General features: G+C 40.8%; 1 protein-coding gene across 2 annotated transcripts in view; it reads left to right on the top strand.

Annotated features, from left to right (window-relative positions):
• CFDP1 (craniofacial development protein 1) overlaps nt 1–18,695 on the top strand; it is a 140,684-nt gene that overhangs the window by 13,722 nt on the left and 108,267 nt on the right. For both annotated transcript variants that reach the window (XM_032613314.1, XM_032613315.1), the window contains exon 5: nt 14,063–14,182. In XM_032613314.1, the coding sequence (XP_032469205.1) occupies nt 14,063–14,182 (120 nt within the window). The remainder of the gene's footprint in view (nt 1–14,062; nt 14,183–18,695) is intronic.

Raw genomic sequence — 18,695 nt, 5'->3', positions numbered from 1 at the left:
ATTAATCTTAGTGGGATTGGTGACAGCCCTACTCCTGGAGGATGATGTATATGTAAATTATTTCTGTGTTGGTGCTCTTCCTCTTCTTTTTAATTTTTTAAAATAATACTCATAAACCCATCTCAAAGGGCTGTTTTTGTACCTCTTTTATTTATTTATTTAAATTTATTTGTTTATTTATTTATTGGCTGCATTGGGTCTTCGTTGCTGTGTGTGGGCTTTCTCTAGTTGCAGCAAGAGGGGGCTACTCTTCGTTGCAGCTCGCAGGCTTCTCATTGTGGTGGCTTCTCTTGTTGCCGAGCATGGGCTCTAGGCGTGCGGGCTTCAGTAGTTGTGGCATGTGGTCTCAATAGTGGTGGCTCATGGGCTCTAGAGCACAGGCTCAGTAGTTGTGGCACACGGGCTTAGCTGCTCTGTGGCATGTGGGATCTTCACAGACCTGGGCTCAAACCCGTGTCCCCTCCATTGGCAGGCAGATTCTTAACCACTGCGCCACCAGGGAAGTCCTGTACCTCTTTTTAATTTATTTTTCTAATAAATTCTTTCTATTGCGTTTTACAAAAGTATTGGTCTGCACCAGGTTGGAGTTTTTAAATCATGGTCCTTCACTACAGATAATTTAGACAATGATGTACAATAATGTGAAAGTAATGAGGATGGAAGTGTAGATTTTAAAGCAGTTTCATTAAGTTCAGGATTTTCATTTTTACTTTTTCCAAACGAAGCCAGTACTAACTACATTTTCTTTTTTTTTTCCTTCCAGTTTTATTGAGAAATAATTGACATACAGCACTGTATAAGTTTAAGGTGTACAGCAAAATGATTTGACCTAGGTACCTCATGAAATGATTAGTAGTAACTGTATTTTCAGAGTTCATCTTCAGTGCTTCATAAGTAGTCAGTTCCAGTAATTTATCCTGTCAAGTTATAATTAAATTTAAGTTATATTGGGCTTCCCTGGTGGCGCAGTGGTTGAGAGTCTGCCTGCCGATGCAGGGGACATGGGTTCGTGCCCCAGTCTGGGAAGATCCCACATGCCGCGGAGCGGCTGGGCCCATGAGCCATGGCCGCTGAGCCTGTGCGTCTGGAGCCTGTGCGTCCGGAGCCTGTGCTCTGCAACGGGAGAGGCCACAACAGTAAGAGGCCCGCATACCGCAAAAAAAAAAAAAAAAATTAAGTTATATTTCAGTGGGAAAAAGGAATTCTGGATGCATGAATTTCCTATGTGTGGTTTTTTTTTTTATGGAAAATATAATTCAAAACATTCTGTGAAACATGTTAACCTATAGGAACTGTTCTTCAGGCTTTTAACTTGCATTTTTACTCTTAGAGTTTATTTGTTTCTGAAAAATATGTTGAATTACTTCCTTGTGTGAAAGTACTAAGATTTTTAAAAACACCAAACTGGGAATTCCCTGGCAGTCCAGTGGTTAGGACTCCACAGTTTCACTGCTGGGCCTGGGTTCAATTCCTGGTTGGGGAATTAAGATCCCACAAGTTGCTCAGCATGGACAAAAAAATACCGAACAAAGCAGGCAAATAAGCATTTCTTACTTGTCCAATTGAGATCTTTAAAATTGGAGACCATATGGTTATTGTTTTTCTTTTAGAAGTACTAAGTTTATTCTGTAGTTCATCATTCTCAAGGCACTTTCTTCTTCATAACCATTGTACTTCAGCATGCATTATAACATATGCATATTTATGATCAACTTTCAGTTTATCAAAAATAGTCATTTAAATTTAATACATTAGCTTTACATAGTGCACAGTTTTTACTACTGTACTAAGAACAGTGGGGGGTTTTTTATGTAGTAAGAGTTTTCTCAATGAAGGAAGCAGTGTATTAATTTATGTTCTAGCACAGACTCCTTAATGTAAACTGTTTCCCTGTCTTGCAGCTGTGCCATTGGAACATATTCTTCCAAACACTTAAACTTCACATCTCATCTGTTGACATGTGATCCTACTTTTATTACACAGATCAGTGTCAGTTAATGTTTGTCAGCAAAAAACTGATAAAAAAGAATCTTTATATCACCCTCATGATTAAATCACATATACTAAAATAATTTTCATATTAGCAATAATCTGTCGTTCTTCAAATTGCATTGAAGAAACACTTTGCTAACTTTGTTAATAGTTTCTGCATCATAAGCCAGATCCTGAATACTTTAAGCCATGGTGTCATTGGAAAGTTGTACTTGAACTACCTTCTTTGTCAAGATTTCCAAGCAGACACCTTTGATATAGTCTTTTACTAATGTCCTGGGAGTGGTATATGTTTTTCTTAGTTAGCAACCAAAAGTACTCCTTTCTCAGAAGGCCACAGTGCTAACGTAGGGAATTTTGTATCTGTTTTTATTGACTTTTTAGTTCAGTACTCTTTCTTTCAAATAATTCTTTTGATTTTGAACTTATTTCTTCATGTTTTATATGTAAATGCTGCAGAAGTTTTGGTGGATTTGTTGCTTTATTAGCCAAAACATCTCTGCAGAGAACTCACTGGTTTTAGTGCTGAGTGATCAAAACCCAAGCCCAGTGTATGAGGGCTCATAGAGTAAAAGTGGTTTGACCTTGGTTGTCCTTCATTTCTTCGGAGTCACTTCCATTATCATCATGTGGTTTACTACTACTGATACATTCAGGAAACATGGGTTTTTTTTGCAGAAGCATACAGTGTGGGTTGTTTTGCCATCAGTAAATGAGGATTAAAAAATAATACCAAATTTACTTTCTTAATTTAGTTATTAAACTATAAATTTTAAAAGTCACACTTGGTCAAAAATTAAAATGATTGTAAAAATTTATAAAAAGAAATGCTTAAATTTTATCACATTTTGGGGTTTTAATTGATAAAATAACCCTAAACTTTCATACACACTAATGTGGTCTTACTGCACAAGACTAATATCACATGTGACCACCTTGCAAGTTTGACGGTACCTGAATTGGTCTATGTTCTGTTTAATGCAATGAGTCCATCATTCATGTCTTGAATATTGTGACATTGTCAAATTGCTAAGCAAGTTGCTAAATACTTATTCAAAATTTTTGTACCTATCTTGTCTTAGACCAATAACAGGTTTCGCAGGCCACATTTTTGGTAGCTACAGTTCTACGCAAATCTTTCCCTAGTTATTCTAAAATGTTCTTTTTTTTTAAATAAATTTTTTAATTTTAATTTTGGCTGCATTGGGTCTTCATTGGCTGTGCGTGGGCTTTCTCTGGTTGTAGCGAGTGGGGGCTACTCTTCATTGAGGTCCGCGGGCTTCTCATTGCAGTGGCCTCTCCTGTTGTGGACCACGGGCTCTAGGTGTGCAGGCCTCAGTAGTTGTGGCACGCAGGCTCAGCAGTTGTGGCATGCGAGCTCTAGAGAGCAGGCTCAGTAGTTGTGACGCACGGGCTTAGTTGCTCTGTGGCATGTGGGATCTTCCCAGACCAGCGCTCAAACCCATGTCCCCTGCATTGGCAGGCAGATTCTTAACTACTGTGCCACCAGGGAAGTCCCTGCATTTAGTCTTTTAAAAAAAATTTTTTTTAATGGCCTTTATTATGTTGAGGTAGGTTCCCTCTATGCCCACTTTCTGGAGAGTGTTTATCATAAATGGGTGTTGAATTTTGTCAAAAGCTTTTTCTGCATCTATTGAGATGACCATATGGTTTTATTCATCAATTTGATAATATGGTGTATCACATTGATTGATTTGTGTATATTGAAGAATCCTTGCATCCCTGGGATAAATCTCACTTGATCATGATGTATGATCCTTTTAATGTGTTGTTGGATTCTGTTTTGCTAGTATTTTGTTGAGGATTTTTGCATCCATATTCATCAGTGATATTGCTCTGTAATTTTCTGTTTTTGTAGTATCTTTGTCTGGTTTTGGTATCAGGGTGATGGTGACCTCATAGAATGAGTTTGGGAGTGTTCCTTCCTCTGCAGTTTTTTGGAAGAGTTTGAGAAGGGTGGGTGTTAACTCTTCTCTAAATGTTCGATAGAATTCACCTGTGAAGCCATCTGGTCCTGCACTTGTGTTTGTTGGAAGATTTTTAATCACAGTTTCAATTTCAGTACTTGTGATTGGTCTGTTCATATTTTCTATTTCTTCCTGGTTCAGTCTTGGAAGGTTATACCTTTCTAAGAATTTGGCCATTTTTTCCAGTTGTCCATTTTAGTGGCCTAGAATTGCTTGTAGTAGTGTCTTAGGATGCTTTGTATTTCTGCAGTGTCTGTTGTAACTTCTCCTTTTTCATTTCTAATTTTATTGATTTGAGCCCTCTCCCTCTTTTTCTTGATGAGTCTGGCTAAGGGTTTATCAATTTTGTTTATCTTCTCAAAGAACCAGCTTTTAGTTTTATTGATCTTTGCTATTGTTTTCTTTGTTTCTATTTCATTTATTTCTGCTCTGATATTTATGATTTCTTCCCTTCTGCTAACTTTGGGTTTTGTTTGTTCTTCTTTCTCTAGTTCCTTTAGGTGTAAGGTTAGATTGTTTATTTGAGATTTTTCTTGTTTCTTGAGGTAGGCTTGTATAGCTATAAACTTCCCTCTTAGAAATGCTTTTGCTGTATCCCATAGGGTTTGGATCGTTGTGTTTTCATTGTCATTTGTCTCTAGGTATTTTTTTATTTCCTCTTTGATTTCTTCAGTGATCTCTTGTTTATTTAGTAACGTATTGTTTAGCCTCCATGTGTTTGTGTTTTTTACGTTTTTTCCCCCTGTAATTCATTTCTAATCTCATAGCGTTGTGGTCAGAAAAGATGCTTGATATGATTTCAATTTTCTTAAATTTACTGAGGCTTGATTTGTGACCCAAGATGTGATCTGTCCTGGAGAATGTTCCGTACGCACATGAGAAGAAAATGTAATATGCTGTTTTTGGATGGAATGTCCTATAAATATCAATTAAATCTATCTGGTCTGTTGTGTCATTTAAAGCTTCTGTTTCCTTATTTATTTTCATTTGGGATGATCTGTCCATTGGTGTAAGTGATGTGTTAAAGTCCCCCAGTATTATTGTGTTACTGTCAATTTCCTCTTTTACAGCTGTTAGCAGTTGCCTTATGTATTGAGGTGCTCCTATGTTGGGTGCATATATATTTATAATTGTTATATCTTCTTCTTGGATTGATCCCTTGATCATTATGTAGTGTCCTTCCTTGTGTCTTGTAACATTCTTTATTTTAAAGTCTATTTTATCTAATACGAGTATTGCTACTCCAGCTTTCTTTTGATTTCCCTTTGCATGGAATATCTTTTTCCATCCCGTCACTTTCAGTCTGTACGTGCCCCTAGGTCTGAAGTGGGTCTCTTGTAGACAGCATATAGATGGGTCTTATTTTTGTATCCATTCAGTAAGCCTGTGTCTTTTGGTTGGAGCATTTAATCTATTCACGTTTAAGGTAATTATCGATATGTATGTTCCTATGACCATTTTCTTAATTGTTTTGGGTTTGTTTCTGTAGGTCCTTTTCTTCTCTTGTGTTTCTCACTTAGAGAAGTTCCTTTAACATTTGTTGTAGAGCTGGTTTGGTGGTGCTGAATTCTCTTAGCTTTTGCTTGTCTGTAAAGCTTTTGATTTCTCCATCGAATCTGAATGAGATCCTTACTGGGTAGAGTAATCTTGGTTGTAGTTTCTTCCCTTTCATCACTTTAAGTATATCATGCCACTCCCTTCTGGCTTGTAGAGTTTCTGCTGAGAAATCAGCTGTTAACCTTCTGGGAGTTCCCTTATATGTTATTTGTTTTTTTTCCCTTGCTGCTTTCAATAATTTTTCTTTGTCTTTAACTTTTGCCAATTTGATTATTATGTGTCTTGGCATTTTTCTCCTTGGATTTATCCTGTATGGGACTCGATGCGCTTCCTGGACTTGGGTGGCTATTTCCTTTCCCATGTTAGGGAAGTTTTTGACTATAATCTCTTCAAATATTTTCTCGGGTCCTTTCTCTCTTCTCCTTCTGGGACCCCTATAATGTGAATGTTGTTGCGTTTAATGTTGTCCCAGAGGTCTCTTAGGCTGTCTTCATTTCTTTTCATTCTTTTTTTTTTATTTTCTGCAGCTGTGAATTCCACCATTCTGTCTTCCAAGTCATTTATCCGTTCTTCTGCCTCAGTTATTCTGCTATTGATTCCTTCTAGTATAGTTTTCTTTTCAGTTATTGTATTGCTCATCTCTGTTTGTTCTTTAATTCTTCTAGGTCTTTGTTAAACATTTCTTGCATCTTCTCGATCTTTGCCTACATTCTTTTTCCAAGGTCCTGGATCATCTTCACTATCAGTATTCTGAATTCTTTTTCTGGAACGTTGCCTATCTCCATTTCATTTAGTTGTTTTTCTGGGGTTTTGTCTTGTTCCTTCATCTGGTACATAGCCCTCTACCTTTTCATCTTGTCTGTCTTTCTGTGAATGTGGTTTTTGTTCCACAGGCTGCAGGATTGTAGTTCTGCTTGCTTCTGCTGTCTGCCCTCTGATGGATGAGGCTATCTAAGAGGCTTGTGTAAGTGTCCTGATGGGAGGGACCGGTGGTGGGTAGAGCTGACTCTGCATTTAGTCATTTAGTCTTAAGAGTCCCTCTGTGTTGTAGAGTGTCTCTCAGTTTGGGTTGTTGCATTGTTTCCTCATGGTTAACTTCATATTAATCACTTTAGACAAAAATACTACATTGATGATGTTTTGTCCTCGTCACTACATCACATCATTAACACTGATTATTGGTGGCAGTAAGTTAGACTACTTAGGCAATATGAGTCAGAATTCTCCATTGCAAAGACACCCTTTTCCCATATAATCATTTTAGGGATCCATTAAATAAATCTTGATGATGTGAATTAAGAATGTATTTTGCTGGGCTTCCCTGGTGGCGCAGTGGTTAAGAATCCACCTGCCAATGCAGGGGACGTGGGTTCGAGCCCTGGTCTGGGAAGATCCCACATGCTGCGGAGCATCTAGGCCTGTAAGCTACAACTACTGTGCCTGAGCTCTAGAGCCTTCGAGCCACAGCTACTGAAGCCCACGTGCCTAGAGCCCCTGCTCCGCAACAAGAGAAGCCACCGCAATGAGAAGCCCGCGCACAGCAAGGAAGACCCAACGCAGCCATAAATAAATAAATAAATTAATTAATTTTAAAAAATAAAAGGGGGCTTCCCTGGTGGTGCAGTGGTTGAGAGTCCGCCTGCCGATGCAGGGGACTCGGGTTCGTGCCCTGATCCGGGAAGATCCCACATGCTGCGGAGCAGCTGGGCCCGTGAGCCATGGCCTCTGAGCCTGCGCGTCTGGACCCTGTGCTCCGCAACGGGTGAGGCCACAGCAGTGAGAGCCCCGTGTACCTCAAGAAACAAACAAACAAACAAACGAAAACAGAAAATAAAAGGGAAATCTCTTTAAAAAAAGAATGTGTTTTGCTGCCAGAAATCATACTGGGAAGTATTGAGCTATCCAAGAGAGGTTAGTAGAACACTGATAGTGAACTGAAGTCCTACAAAAATAATACAGAAAGTGTTTAATATACCGTTGGGAATATAGGTTTTAAATTTTTGGAAATTTTTCTTGGCTCGCATTATTTCCTCTGTGTCATATAGGATATCTAAGAAAGATTTATTATAACTTTACCATTGACTTTACATAGAGAGTAATAAGAAAAGCTGGTGAATAACTGTTGTTATGATAAATCATTAAATTTCCTGATCAAATTAAATTTTGTGGATTTATTAATATTTATAAATATAGTTGACTGACACAAATTTTCTATTTTTCCTTTTTAAATTTTTTTCTCTTTCATTTTTTTAAAGCAAATGGATGATTGTTTTAAATACTGGATGAGTATTCAGAGAACCTGCTGTTTCTATCATTTGTCAGAAGAGGGCAGCACCATGTCTATCAAAAAAACAGCAGTTGAATAAAGAACTTTTTTTCCATAAATATACACACTCACGCACATATGTTTTATACTCAAAAGTAATATATGCTTATTACTTTAAACACATACGTGCAGAGATGTATAACATGACAAGTGAAAGTTCTATGTAACGCCTTCTCCCTAAAAAAAAACCAAAAATTCTGTTAATAATTGTCATGTTGGCAGGATTTTTTTAAGAAGTTCAATTATTTATACTTAAATTTAAGTATTATAAGGAGCCCTCATGTAGGAACTTTGAGGGCCTGAATTTTGACAATAAGATGCAAAGTTGGTAAATGGATTTTGAGCATATCTTTTAATCTCTTGATGTCATTATTCTGCTTTTCCTTTTTGTCTTTGTATCAAGTTAAGAAATGTGAGAAAGAGCTACTGATGACTGGGAGGAATTTGTAAGTATAAGTATAAGGTAGTGTTAGCACAGTTAGTCTTTTGGGGTTTTTTCTAATTATGTTTTAATTGTTAAATTTAGGATTTTTACCTTTTTGTTTCGGTTTTCTCCCACTTGAAAAATGTGTAACTTATTAACCTTGGTGAATGAGGAAATACAGTATTTTTTATCCTTCCCTATCATATAACCAGCTGAGCCAGTTAGCTCAGAATTTCCTAAATGATTCACCTTTTGGAAGAGGCCAGTCATGGAAAGTTTCTGCCTAAATAAAGACTTTTCAGGAAGTTCTGATTAAGTGAAAATGAAGTTAAGATGGAATTCCTTCTGCTAGCACTTGAATTAACTGTTGCTAATGATGGGCCTTTTCCTGTCAGGATTCCCTCTTGTACATTAGGAGTGGTCTATAATTTAACTGTTCTCCTACTTAAAGATATTTTGATAGCACATCCCCCCCCAACCCCACCCCGTCTGCATCTAGGTCAACGCCTGACTTGCAGGATCTTAGTTGCCTGAACAGGGATTGAACCCAGGCCCCGGCAGTGAAAGCACCGAGTCCTAACCACTGGACCGCCAGGGAATTCCTGCAAATCTGTTCTTATTGCTTGTTAAAAGTGGAGTTCTTCTAGGCGTATTTTCAATATACAGTAATCTGCTTATTTTTACTTTGTGTCATTTATCAAAGTCCCTGAGAGAAATACTCCAGTTTAAAGAACTTGTTTCCTAGTGAATATGAATAAGACTTTTTTTTAAAAAATTGATTAATTAATTAATTTTATTTTTGGCTGCATTGGGTCTTCGTTGCTGCACGTAGGCTTCCTCTGGTCGCAGCGAGCAGGGGCTACTCTTGGTTGTGGCGCGCAGGTTTCTCACTGCGGTGGCTTCTCTTGTTGCGGAGCAGGGCTCTAGGGGCGCGGGCTTCAGTAATTGGGGCTCGTAGGCTCTAGAGCGCAGGCTCAGTAGTTGTGGCAGACGGGCTTAGTTGCTCCACGGCATGTGGGATCTTCTCGGACCAGGGCTTGAACCCGTGTCCCCTGCATTGGCAGGAGGATTCTTAACCACTGCGCCACCAGGGAAGTCCATGAATAAGACTTTGGCAGTAAGAAATTAATAGAGATATTCCCACAACTTATACTTTTTTCCATGCTTCCTTTATGCCACTTACTATATATCATGTTTTGTTATGATTTGTTTTCATGGTTGGCTGTCCTGATGGACTGTGAGCCAGTCAGGGCAGAGACAATGTCATATCTTTTTATATGTCTCATGTTCAACACAGTGCTTGCATCTAGGTCGCTTTTCAGAAAATGTCCACTGAATTGTCTTAGGTTGCTGGTAGAAAAGTTTTGTTGGTACTGTGGTAAAACAAGTAAACAAAACATACTTCGCAGAAAGTCTTCTTTTACTTTCCCTATGACTTGGGCTACTTGATCTTTATCTTCTCTCATCACCTGCATTCTAAAGTTTCATAATGACGTACCTTTTTGTAGATCTTTTTTTTTTTTTTTTTTTCCGGTATGTGGGCCTCTCACTGTTGTGGCTTCTTCCGTTAGCGGAGCACAGGCTCCGGACGCGCAGGTTCAGTGGCCATGGCTCACGGGCCCAGCCGCTCCGTGGCATGTGGGATCCTCCCGGACCGGGGCACGAACCCTTGTCCCCTGCATTGGCAAGCGAACTCTCAACCACTGCGCCACCAGGGAAGCCCTGTAGATCTTTTTAAATTGCTGGCTCATGGGAGTTCCTCGGTGGCCTAGTGGTTAGGATTCAGCACTGTCACTGCTGTGGCCTGCATTTGATCCCTGGTCGGGGAACTGAGATCCCGCAAGCTGCGTGGTACGGCTAAAATAATTTTAAAAATAAATAAATAAAATAAATTGCTGGGTCACATATCCTGTGGAACACTCATATTGTGGAAACTTCTAGGAAATTTTTCTTTTTGTTCATAACTTCCCATATTTTCTTATTCTGAAATTCCTGTTAGTTAAATTGATGTAATAGTAAGGCTCTGCTAGGCTATGCTGGGGTAACAAATAAACCCAGAAAGTCTGTAGCATAACACATATTTATTTCTTACTGGTACACAGTCCAACACAGGTTGGGTAGCCCTACATCTTACAACTCAGCCGTCTGAAACACGTAGGAAACACATAGCCCTTGAGATTGCTGTGGCAAAGGAAGAGTGAATAGATACATCTTCATTTAATTTGTCCGTTTTGAGAATGAGGCTTCGGCCCTGCCATCTGAGTCTGGAACTTATGTGATTTTCATTTCTCCAACGAGTAATGGGTTCTGGGTTGGGTAGGGGTCAGTAGCCTGTGGTATAAGGTAGAGAAGGGGAACTGGGACCTAGACGCTCCTGATACAAACTTTCAACTAGTTTTAGCCCCACTCCTCTCCCCAACCTTCAAAGTTTCCTGGTATCTCCATTTACTGAGCCTTTCTAGGATACTGCTTGCTTGTTGGCCATTTCACGTGGCTACCAGCTTGAGAGATTAGAGCAAACAAAGACCTAAGTCAACTTTTACTTGTGTGTTTGCTTTCTACCTTCAAAAATTTTGATTGACATCTTTCTCCTATTATACCTGTTCTTATCCTTGTGTAGTTCTGCCTTTGTAAATTTGTTTACCACTGTTTGGCAGGGTTTTGGTAGGGAGTAGAGTTCAAACCACCATTTCCAAGTGGAAGTTTCCACTTGTTCTTCACAAGCCATCTCAGTTCTGCTCCAGATTCTACCCAGGGCAAGGAGATTTAAAGCAACTTTCTAGGCCAGTACTCTGGGACTCTGCATTAAGCCTCAGGTTTGGATGTAGGTTTATGTTGGTTGTCTCTATAGCAGCTTAAAACAGTTGTTTTATTGTAATTTCTCCTAGTTCTGGGGTGGCTGGACTCAGCTAGATGGTTCTTGTGCAGAACCTCTCATGCAGTTGTAGTTAGTGGCTGGGTCTGGGGCCATCTTGAAAGTTTATTTACTCCCATGTCTGGTGCCTGGGCCAGGAAGAAACACCTGGGGTCTGGAACGGGCTCCTTAGGTATCTCTCTCTCAGTGGTATTCCCATGTATTCTCTCCAGCATGGTGGCTTCGGGGCAGCCAGGCTTCTTGTGTGGTAACTTGGGGTTTCAGAGGTACATTCTTGAGAGAGAGCCACCTGGAAGCTCTATCACCTTTTCTCAGTGAGCTTTTTTTTTTTTTGGCGCTATGCGGGCCTCTCACTGCTGTGGCCTCTCCCGTTGCGGAGCACAGGCTCCGGACGCGCAGGCTCAGCAGCCATGGGTCACGGGCCAGCCACTCCGCGGCATGTGGGATCTTCCCGGACTGGGGCACGAACCCGCGTCCCCTGCATCGGCAGGCGGACTCTCAACCACTGCGCCACCAGGGAAGCCCTCTCAGTGAGCTTTTTAAGTCATGTAGTGCCCCTTCCACTGAATCTTGTGAGTCGAGGCAGCCGCAAAGGCCCACCCAGTTTCAAGGGGGGTGACATATACTCTCCCTTTCACTGGGGTAGTGTCAGGTTCTGGAAGAGCATGGAGGTTGGGAAATTTGTGGCAACCATCTTTGGGAAATAGAATTTACTGAAGGGCTCTCTGTAGCATTGCTACTTAATCTCTAGATGAGAAAAAGTAACTTAACCCCTTAGATATCAGTGTTCTCACTCATGAAATGTAAATGTGTTAGCGGCTACTACAGGAATGCTACAGACCATCCCAAAACACAGTGGTGTACACCAATAAGAATTTATTTGTTGAACATGTGTTTCTGGATATCTGGGGTTCAGCTAATCTAGGCTGGTCTCCAAGCTGCTTGTTGGGTTCAGATCTGCAGCATGTGTTTTTCAGCCATCTTAGACCAGCAGCTCCCTGAGGCATACTGTTCTTATGGCTAAAGGGAGGAACTCAAGGGGCAAGTGAAACAGCACAAATACATTTAAAGCTTCTTTTCCTGTCAAATCAGCTAACATCTCATTGACTGTTGAAGCAAGTCATGTATCCAAGCTCAGCATCGGTAGGGTAGGGGACTATCTTCTTGGTCCACAGGGAAGGTGTGAATATTTGCTGAATGGTGGTCTAATCTATCATATAAATTCTTCCTCTTGTTTTTGACTCTTAGTACTGAGAGGTTTACTTAGGAGAATAGAGGGACACACAAATTAAGCCCAATACAGAGTAGGACCAGATTTGGGGGGGACCTTGATTTGGGGGGTTCAGCAGTTTCTATTTGATCCTCTGAGTAATAGTGAGCCATCATAAGAACTTCAGTAGGGGAGTAACAGAGTGTTCGTTTGTTTGTTTGAGGTCATCCTTCAGGATTAAGGTAGTCTTTGCCAGTGAAGATTCTTAATGTAAAACTCTCAGCCTCTTATTTTGTGCCACTTGTGTGGGTGACACAGTACTGAGTGCAGGAGTGAGATGGTTCTTAAAGAGAAATTTTGGTTTTGGTCCTAAGAAGCGTAGAAGGAAGAAGAGAAAAGATAGAGACTTCTATTCCTGCAAATCTGGAATTTATAGGATTCATCTGTCATTATGCTGAATGACCTGTTTGAACACTCGTGATAACACAGTGACCATAATCTTGGACCCTCTGACAGATTGGCATTTAAACAAAATTCCTCAAATGTTTTTATTGACTTGGCAAACCCAGGCTGGCATTAGGCATTTCCCTTCTTTATCTGAAATTTCAGGCACCATTAATACTTTTATTTGTTGCTTTAGGACTCAGTTTTTTTGTTTTTTTTTTGTTTTTTTTTTTTTTTGGAGAATTACGTTTTATTTGACGGGCTTGATGAGGACTTAAGCCTGGAAGACAACCTCTCAGATGACTCTGAGGGACTGCTCTGAAGAGGTCAGGGAGGAGCCAGGATATATAGAAGTTTTTGCAAACCAGGTAGTAGGAACCTCAAAAGATTATTGTTAATTAAAGAAAAACAGGGACTTCCCTGGAGAGGACTTAGTTTTTTTTTTGCGGTACGCGGGCCTCTCACTGTTGTGGCCTCTCCCGTTGCGGAGCACAGCCTCCGGACGTGCAGGCTCAGAAGCCATGGCTCACGGGCCCAGCCGCTCCGCGGCATGTGGGATCTTCCCAGACAGGGGCACGAACCCATGTCCCCTGCATCGGCAGGCGGACTCTCAACCACTGCACCACCAGGGAAGCCCGGAACTTAGTTTTATTGAGGGCATTTTTTCCAGTTTTGAAACTGGACAGGATTCTCAATCGTGTTGCTTTCTTCCACCCTTAAATCACTGCCTGTTTGGCCGGTTTTAAGGAATTTTGTTTCATGTTTGGGCAGTTAGGTATAGAGCAGGAGCCTTCTTTAGAGTATTCCCAATTGTTTATACTGTTGCTTTTCTCCTTGAAATAATGCCAGTGTTTTTCTCCCAAATACTCCATCTCCCCATTCCAGCTTTTACTTAAGTGTGAGCGCTCATCTGCGTGTGAGGTGCAGTGGAAGAGGCCTTTTCAGCCTTCACATCGGTGACCCACGTGGACTGTGATTCAGTGGTGACTGTCATGCTGACAGAAGTAACAGAGGGGACTTGAGAGACATCAGACTTACATATGCTGTTGTTTCATTTGTTAAATTAATAAGGGGAAAATGTCTTTATCTAGAACTGTTACAGTACACTTTAATCATAAAGCTCAGCAGCCAGAATTTACAGAAAGCCCAGTGGGTTTTTCCTTGTTGTTATTTATGCCCTTTTCTTAGATTTTGTTTCTTTCTTTTTATTCCTCTTGTAAAGTTGGTGTCTCCTTCCTTGGTACAGGGTGACTAAGGAAGTGGATGCTACATCTAAAGAAGCCAAATCCTTCTTCAAGCAAAATGAGAAAGAAAAACCCCAGGCTAATGTCCCTTCAGCTCTGCCATCACTTCCTGCCGGATCAGGGTGAGTAGTCTAGTCTCAGGTCCAGGTGTACCTGGCACGTTGGAGAAGCTGTTTTCGGTACAAGGACACCCTTTACCTGTAGCTCTCGTGACTCCTTTCCTGAGAGAAGGAATTCTGCTGCTGTTGTGCCTTTGCTGAAATATTTACCAAAACGGGGGAGGCAGAGGAAAATTAGCCACAGGCTTCTTGTTTGATTCTGAAAAAAGTCCTGATATACAGCGTTGGCCACAGAGCTGAACACATAGTAGACTTTACATTTAAAAAATAATTTTTTTTAAAGCATGACATTTATTTATTTTTGGTTGCGTTGGGTCTTCGTTGCTTTCTCTAGTTGCGGCGAGCGGGGGCTACTCTTCGTTGCGGTGCTCGGGGCTTCTCATCGCTGTGGCTTCTCTTGTTGCGGAGCATGGGCTGTAGGCACCTGGGCTTCAGTAGTTATGGCACATGGGCTCTGTAGTTGTGGCTTGCGGGCTCTAGAGCTCAGGCTCAGTAGTTGTGGTGCATGGGCTTAGTTGCTCTGCAGCATGTGGGATCCTCCCAGACCAGGGCTTGAACCCGTGTCCCCTGCTTTGGCAGGCGGATTCTTAACCACTGTGCCACCAGGGAAGTCCCTAAAAAATAATTTTTGAATGAAAATATCAGCAGATTATCAGAACTTGTAATAAAGATTTGGGTTGAGTACTTGCTTCCACCCCCAAAGACCTCATAGGAACAGAAAAAGGTCAAAGCTGACTTGCAAATAATTTTGTTAACACATCATCAAGAACTTAATAGTTTTTCTCCCTTCATATTTTCCATACTACATGGGTTATTTTATTTTTAGCTGAAGACTAGAATTGTTTCTTTGGAGGAAATAAAAATTCCTTTCTTCTTAACCTGTATGTAAGATGGAAACATCACAGTTAGTATGAGGAACCAGGGCACTAGCCTACAGAGAAGTGAACATGGACCACACCCATTGTAACACTGATCACCTGCTGATTCCTGAAGGGGAGCTCTCTGTCCTTGAGGTGTTTGGGGTAGAACAAGTCATCTATAGGGGCTTCGCTGATCCTTAAGTCAGTTTGTTGCTTCATCCTTTCCTCCCAAAACAGTGAAGTTTTGTTTTGTGTTTTTACATTAAAAAAAAAAAAATCATTGGTTTTCCTGTCAGGTTCTGAGCTTTTATAGGACAGGCCTTTCTCATCTTTGCAGCCCTGGCTCCAAACAACACTGTGTTACACTGGTGTGCATTTACCCAAAAGCAAACCCTGAGACAAAGGTTTGAATGCAAGTCATTAGTGTGGGAGGTGACTCCAGGAAACCTGAGCAGGGAAGTGAAAAGGTGTGGGAAGGTAGCCAGTGCAGGGTGTATTTTCCAGCCGCTGCTGGTGGTGGCTGCTAATCAGTCCTGCTGGTGGACTTGGCAAGGGCAAGGAGGCTGGGATATTTATCCTCCAACTCCCATCTGTGCTGGCTCAGCTGCTTCCACGGCGCTCAGGCCATGAGCTGCGGGTGTTTGCAGTGACGCTGCTCTCAGGGTGTCATGGCAGTGAGTGCAGGGATGTGTGGATGGCCTGTGTCCACATCTGCTTCATACTTTTTATCTGCTTAATCCAAGCATTTCTCTCCCACTGGAGCAACTAGGTGGCAGAAGTCATGTAGTAGTTACACAGGAACCTGAGAAGGAAAAGGATTTGAGTGCTTGCTACCACAGTGGAAATTAGGTAAACACCGAGGAAGGCATCTGTGAGAGGAACAGAGTAATGTGAACAGAGTTCTCCAGACTGACGCTCTTAATACTCTAGGCCAGTACATTTCAAGCTGTGGTTTGCAATCATCATTTAAGAGAAATGAAATAGAATACGTGTCATAGTACATCATGTGGTAAGAATAAATATTGTTTTCACAAAATTTTTATTTCAGTGTGGGTTTTGTTTGTTTGTTTGTTTTCGGTTGTGCCCGCGGCTTGCAACATCTTAGTTCCCTGACCAGGGATCGAACCCGGGCCCCCAGCAGTGAAAGCACCGAGTCCTAACCACGGGACTGCCAGGGAATTCCCTATTTCAGTTATAAAAGTGCTTGTACAGGGTGATGAAATAAACTATATTTTTTATGAGGGCTGAGATAAAAAATATGAGGCTCTTGGCTGAAGCAACATGCTTTTAGCCTTCTAATCATTATATTGTTTGAAAGGGATTTTCTTCATACCAATGACTTTCAAACTTTATTGACTGCAACTCACAATAAGGAATACATTTTACATCATGACTTAGTATACCCATAAATATAGGTATGTTAAAAAGTGAAATAAAAATTTGGTGAAATTATATTTACCTTTACTATGTATGGTGAACTCTTCTCTTTTATTTCCATTATTATGTAATTATTATGTATAGTATGTGTCATTTAAAAAAATGTTATGACCCATTGATTTCACAATCTGTTACAACCTGAAATTGACAAATACTGCTCTAGATTACTTACAGAAGTAGCCTTCTGCAGGCTTGTCTTTGGGTTACCAGGCTTGTATCTGGTATTATTAAACAGTGTCTCTTGGCATTTATTGGAAGTGTTACTGTAAATTAAGTACTAGATAGAAATAAAGGCAGCATTTCTTCTGCCTTAGGTTTCTAGCATAGTTAGTTTCAACTAGCATAATTTTTACTTCTAGCTTCCTTGGGTGTTTCTTAAAATAATCCCTATTAATGCTTAGAGATTCTACTTGGAAACAATGTGTTTCAGAAAACACTGTTACCGTAGTTATGAAGATAACCAGAGGAGGGAGAAGTGGTAGCTTGGCAAGGTCACCTTGTTGAAGTCACTAAGTCACTCATGGAAATCTCACTGTATTCTGTATTCATGCCTTCTTTTCTTAGAAAGAGCTAATAGCCTTTAGAAGATAAGAAATCTGCTATGATGATATCTGTATTAGGGGAACCCAGCAGGAAACAGATGGCATCCTCAAATTAGGATACCTTGAGGAGAGTTTAATAACTCACAAAATAATGAAAAACCACAGGGAGAGGGACAGTATGGTATCTCTGGGCCTAGTAATAATGAGGCTCCATCACCAACCTGAAGGGACAAGACAGGGAGCAGTTTATGGCAGTGAAGATAGGGAGGGCCTCCTGTCAGGAGCTGAGAACTTCACTTGAGTGATGGACCATCTAGGGGGAAGCCAGGGGAATAAATATCCAAGTATTCCATTCCTCCTTCCATCCCATCTCTTGCTAGGGCACTCCATTGGCCACTGAGGCTTATGAAAGAAAAAAATTATTCTGGTACTTGTTAAAATGGTAAGGAAGACTTATTCAGGATTATTGCAGTAGTTGTTAATGACTATCACAATGGGGGGAAAGATCAGACTTAACTTTGAATACAGCAAAGACAGCTGGGGATTTATAGCTAGGGAACAGAATTGGGGGTGAGAGGATGATCAGTGGATGGAACAGTGCTAAGGGGAGACATGAGAAGTAGGGAGATTCTTTTTTTTTTTTTTTTTGCAGTACGCGGGCCTCTCACTGCTATGGCCTCTCCCGTTGCGGAGCGCAGGCTCAGCGGCCATGGCTCACGGGCCCAGCCGCTCCGCGACATGTGGGATCCTCCCAGACCGGGGCACGAACCCGCATCCCCTGCATCGGCAGGCAGACTCTCAACCACTGTGCCACCAGAGATTCTTGCTGAACTGACCTAACAGGGTTCTTGCTGAAGATAGGCCAAGGACTTATACATCAGAGGTGGCAAATGAAGAACTTGATCGTATGTTAAGAGTGATCAGATATGAGTGGGCAGTTCTGTTTAAACTGATTTAGCAGGATTCTTGCTGAACTGAGCTATGCAAGCCCATCAAGGATGGGGCCAAGATTGAGGCTTAGGCGAGAAGAGGTCTCAAAGGAGCCTAAGGTTGGATAAAGAAGAGAGTCTTTTGTCCGTACAGGACAGCATTTGGGGCAGAGAGCAGCGTGGAGGACATAGAGGGTATCTAGAGGGGTCAACCAATGACATACCTTTTAGTAGATTAATGAACTACTGACTCCATTATAAAGGGGTAAAGTGAAATTTGAGCAAAATCAGTTTCTTTGAAAGCTATAATGGAACATAACAGATTACAAGGATATGTCTGCCTCAGTAAAAAAGTCCTCACAGTTTGTACATGCAAATGGGGACACATTTAGTTGTGATACATGTACCTTGAATTTCTGAATAAATCCAGAAGATGACCTTCAAGGTTGGCATGATCATTTTTCTGAAATTCATCTCAAAAAGCTTCGACAGTTGTAATTATGCTTGGGAAAAGACAGGCTCAAGAGGAATTCATTTGATCTGGGGTGTCTAAGTGTACACATTTTATCAGTGCAGACATTAGTATGTGCTGCAGGCTGCACACGTGGTATGCAAAGTTTTCAGGGGAAGAATCTACAGGAAATATCTAATTTATTAAAAGAAAATTATTTTAATGCAGTAAAATATTTTTTCCACAGACTTTTTTCATTTTTGGAGTTGCTTCAGTTTATAGAAATTGCCCAGCAGA

Source organism: Phocoena sinus, chromosome 19 (genome assembly GCF_008692025.1).
Source record: "Phocoena sinus isolate mPhoSin1 chromosome 19, mPhoSin1.pri, whole genome shotgun sequence".
NCBI lineage: Eukaryota > Metazoa > Chordata > Mammalia > Artiodactyla > Phocoenidae > Phocoena > Phocoena sinus.
Note: the sequence above shows the minus strand (reverse complement) of the source record. Positions and strands in the feature narration are given on the sequence as shown.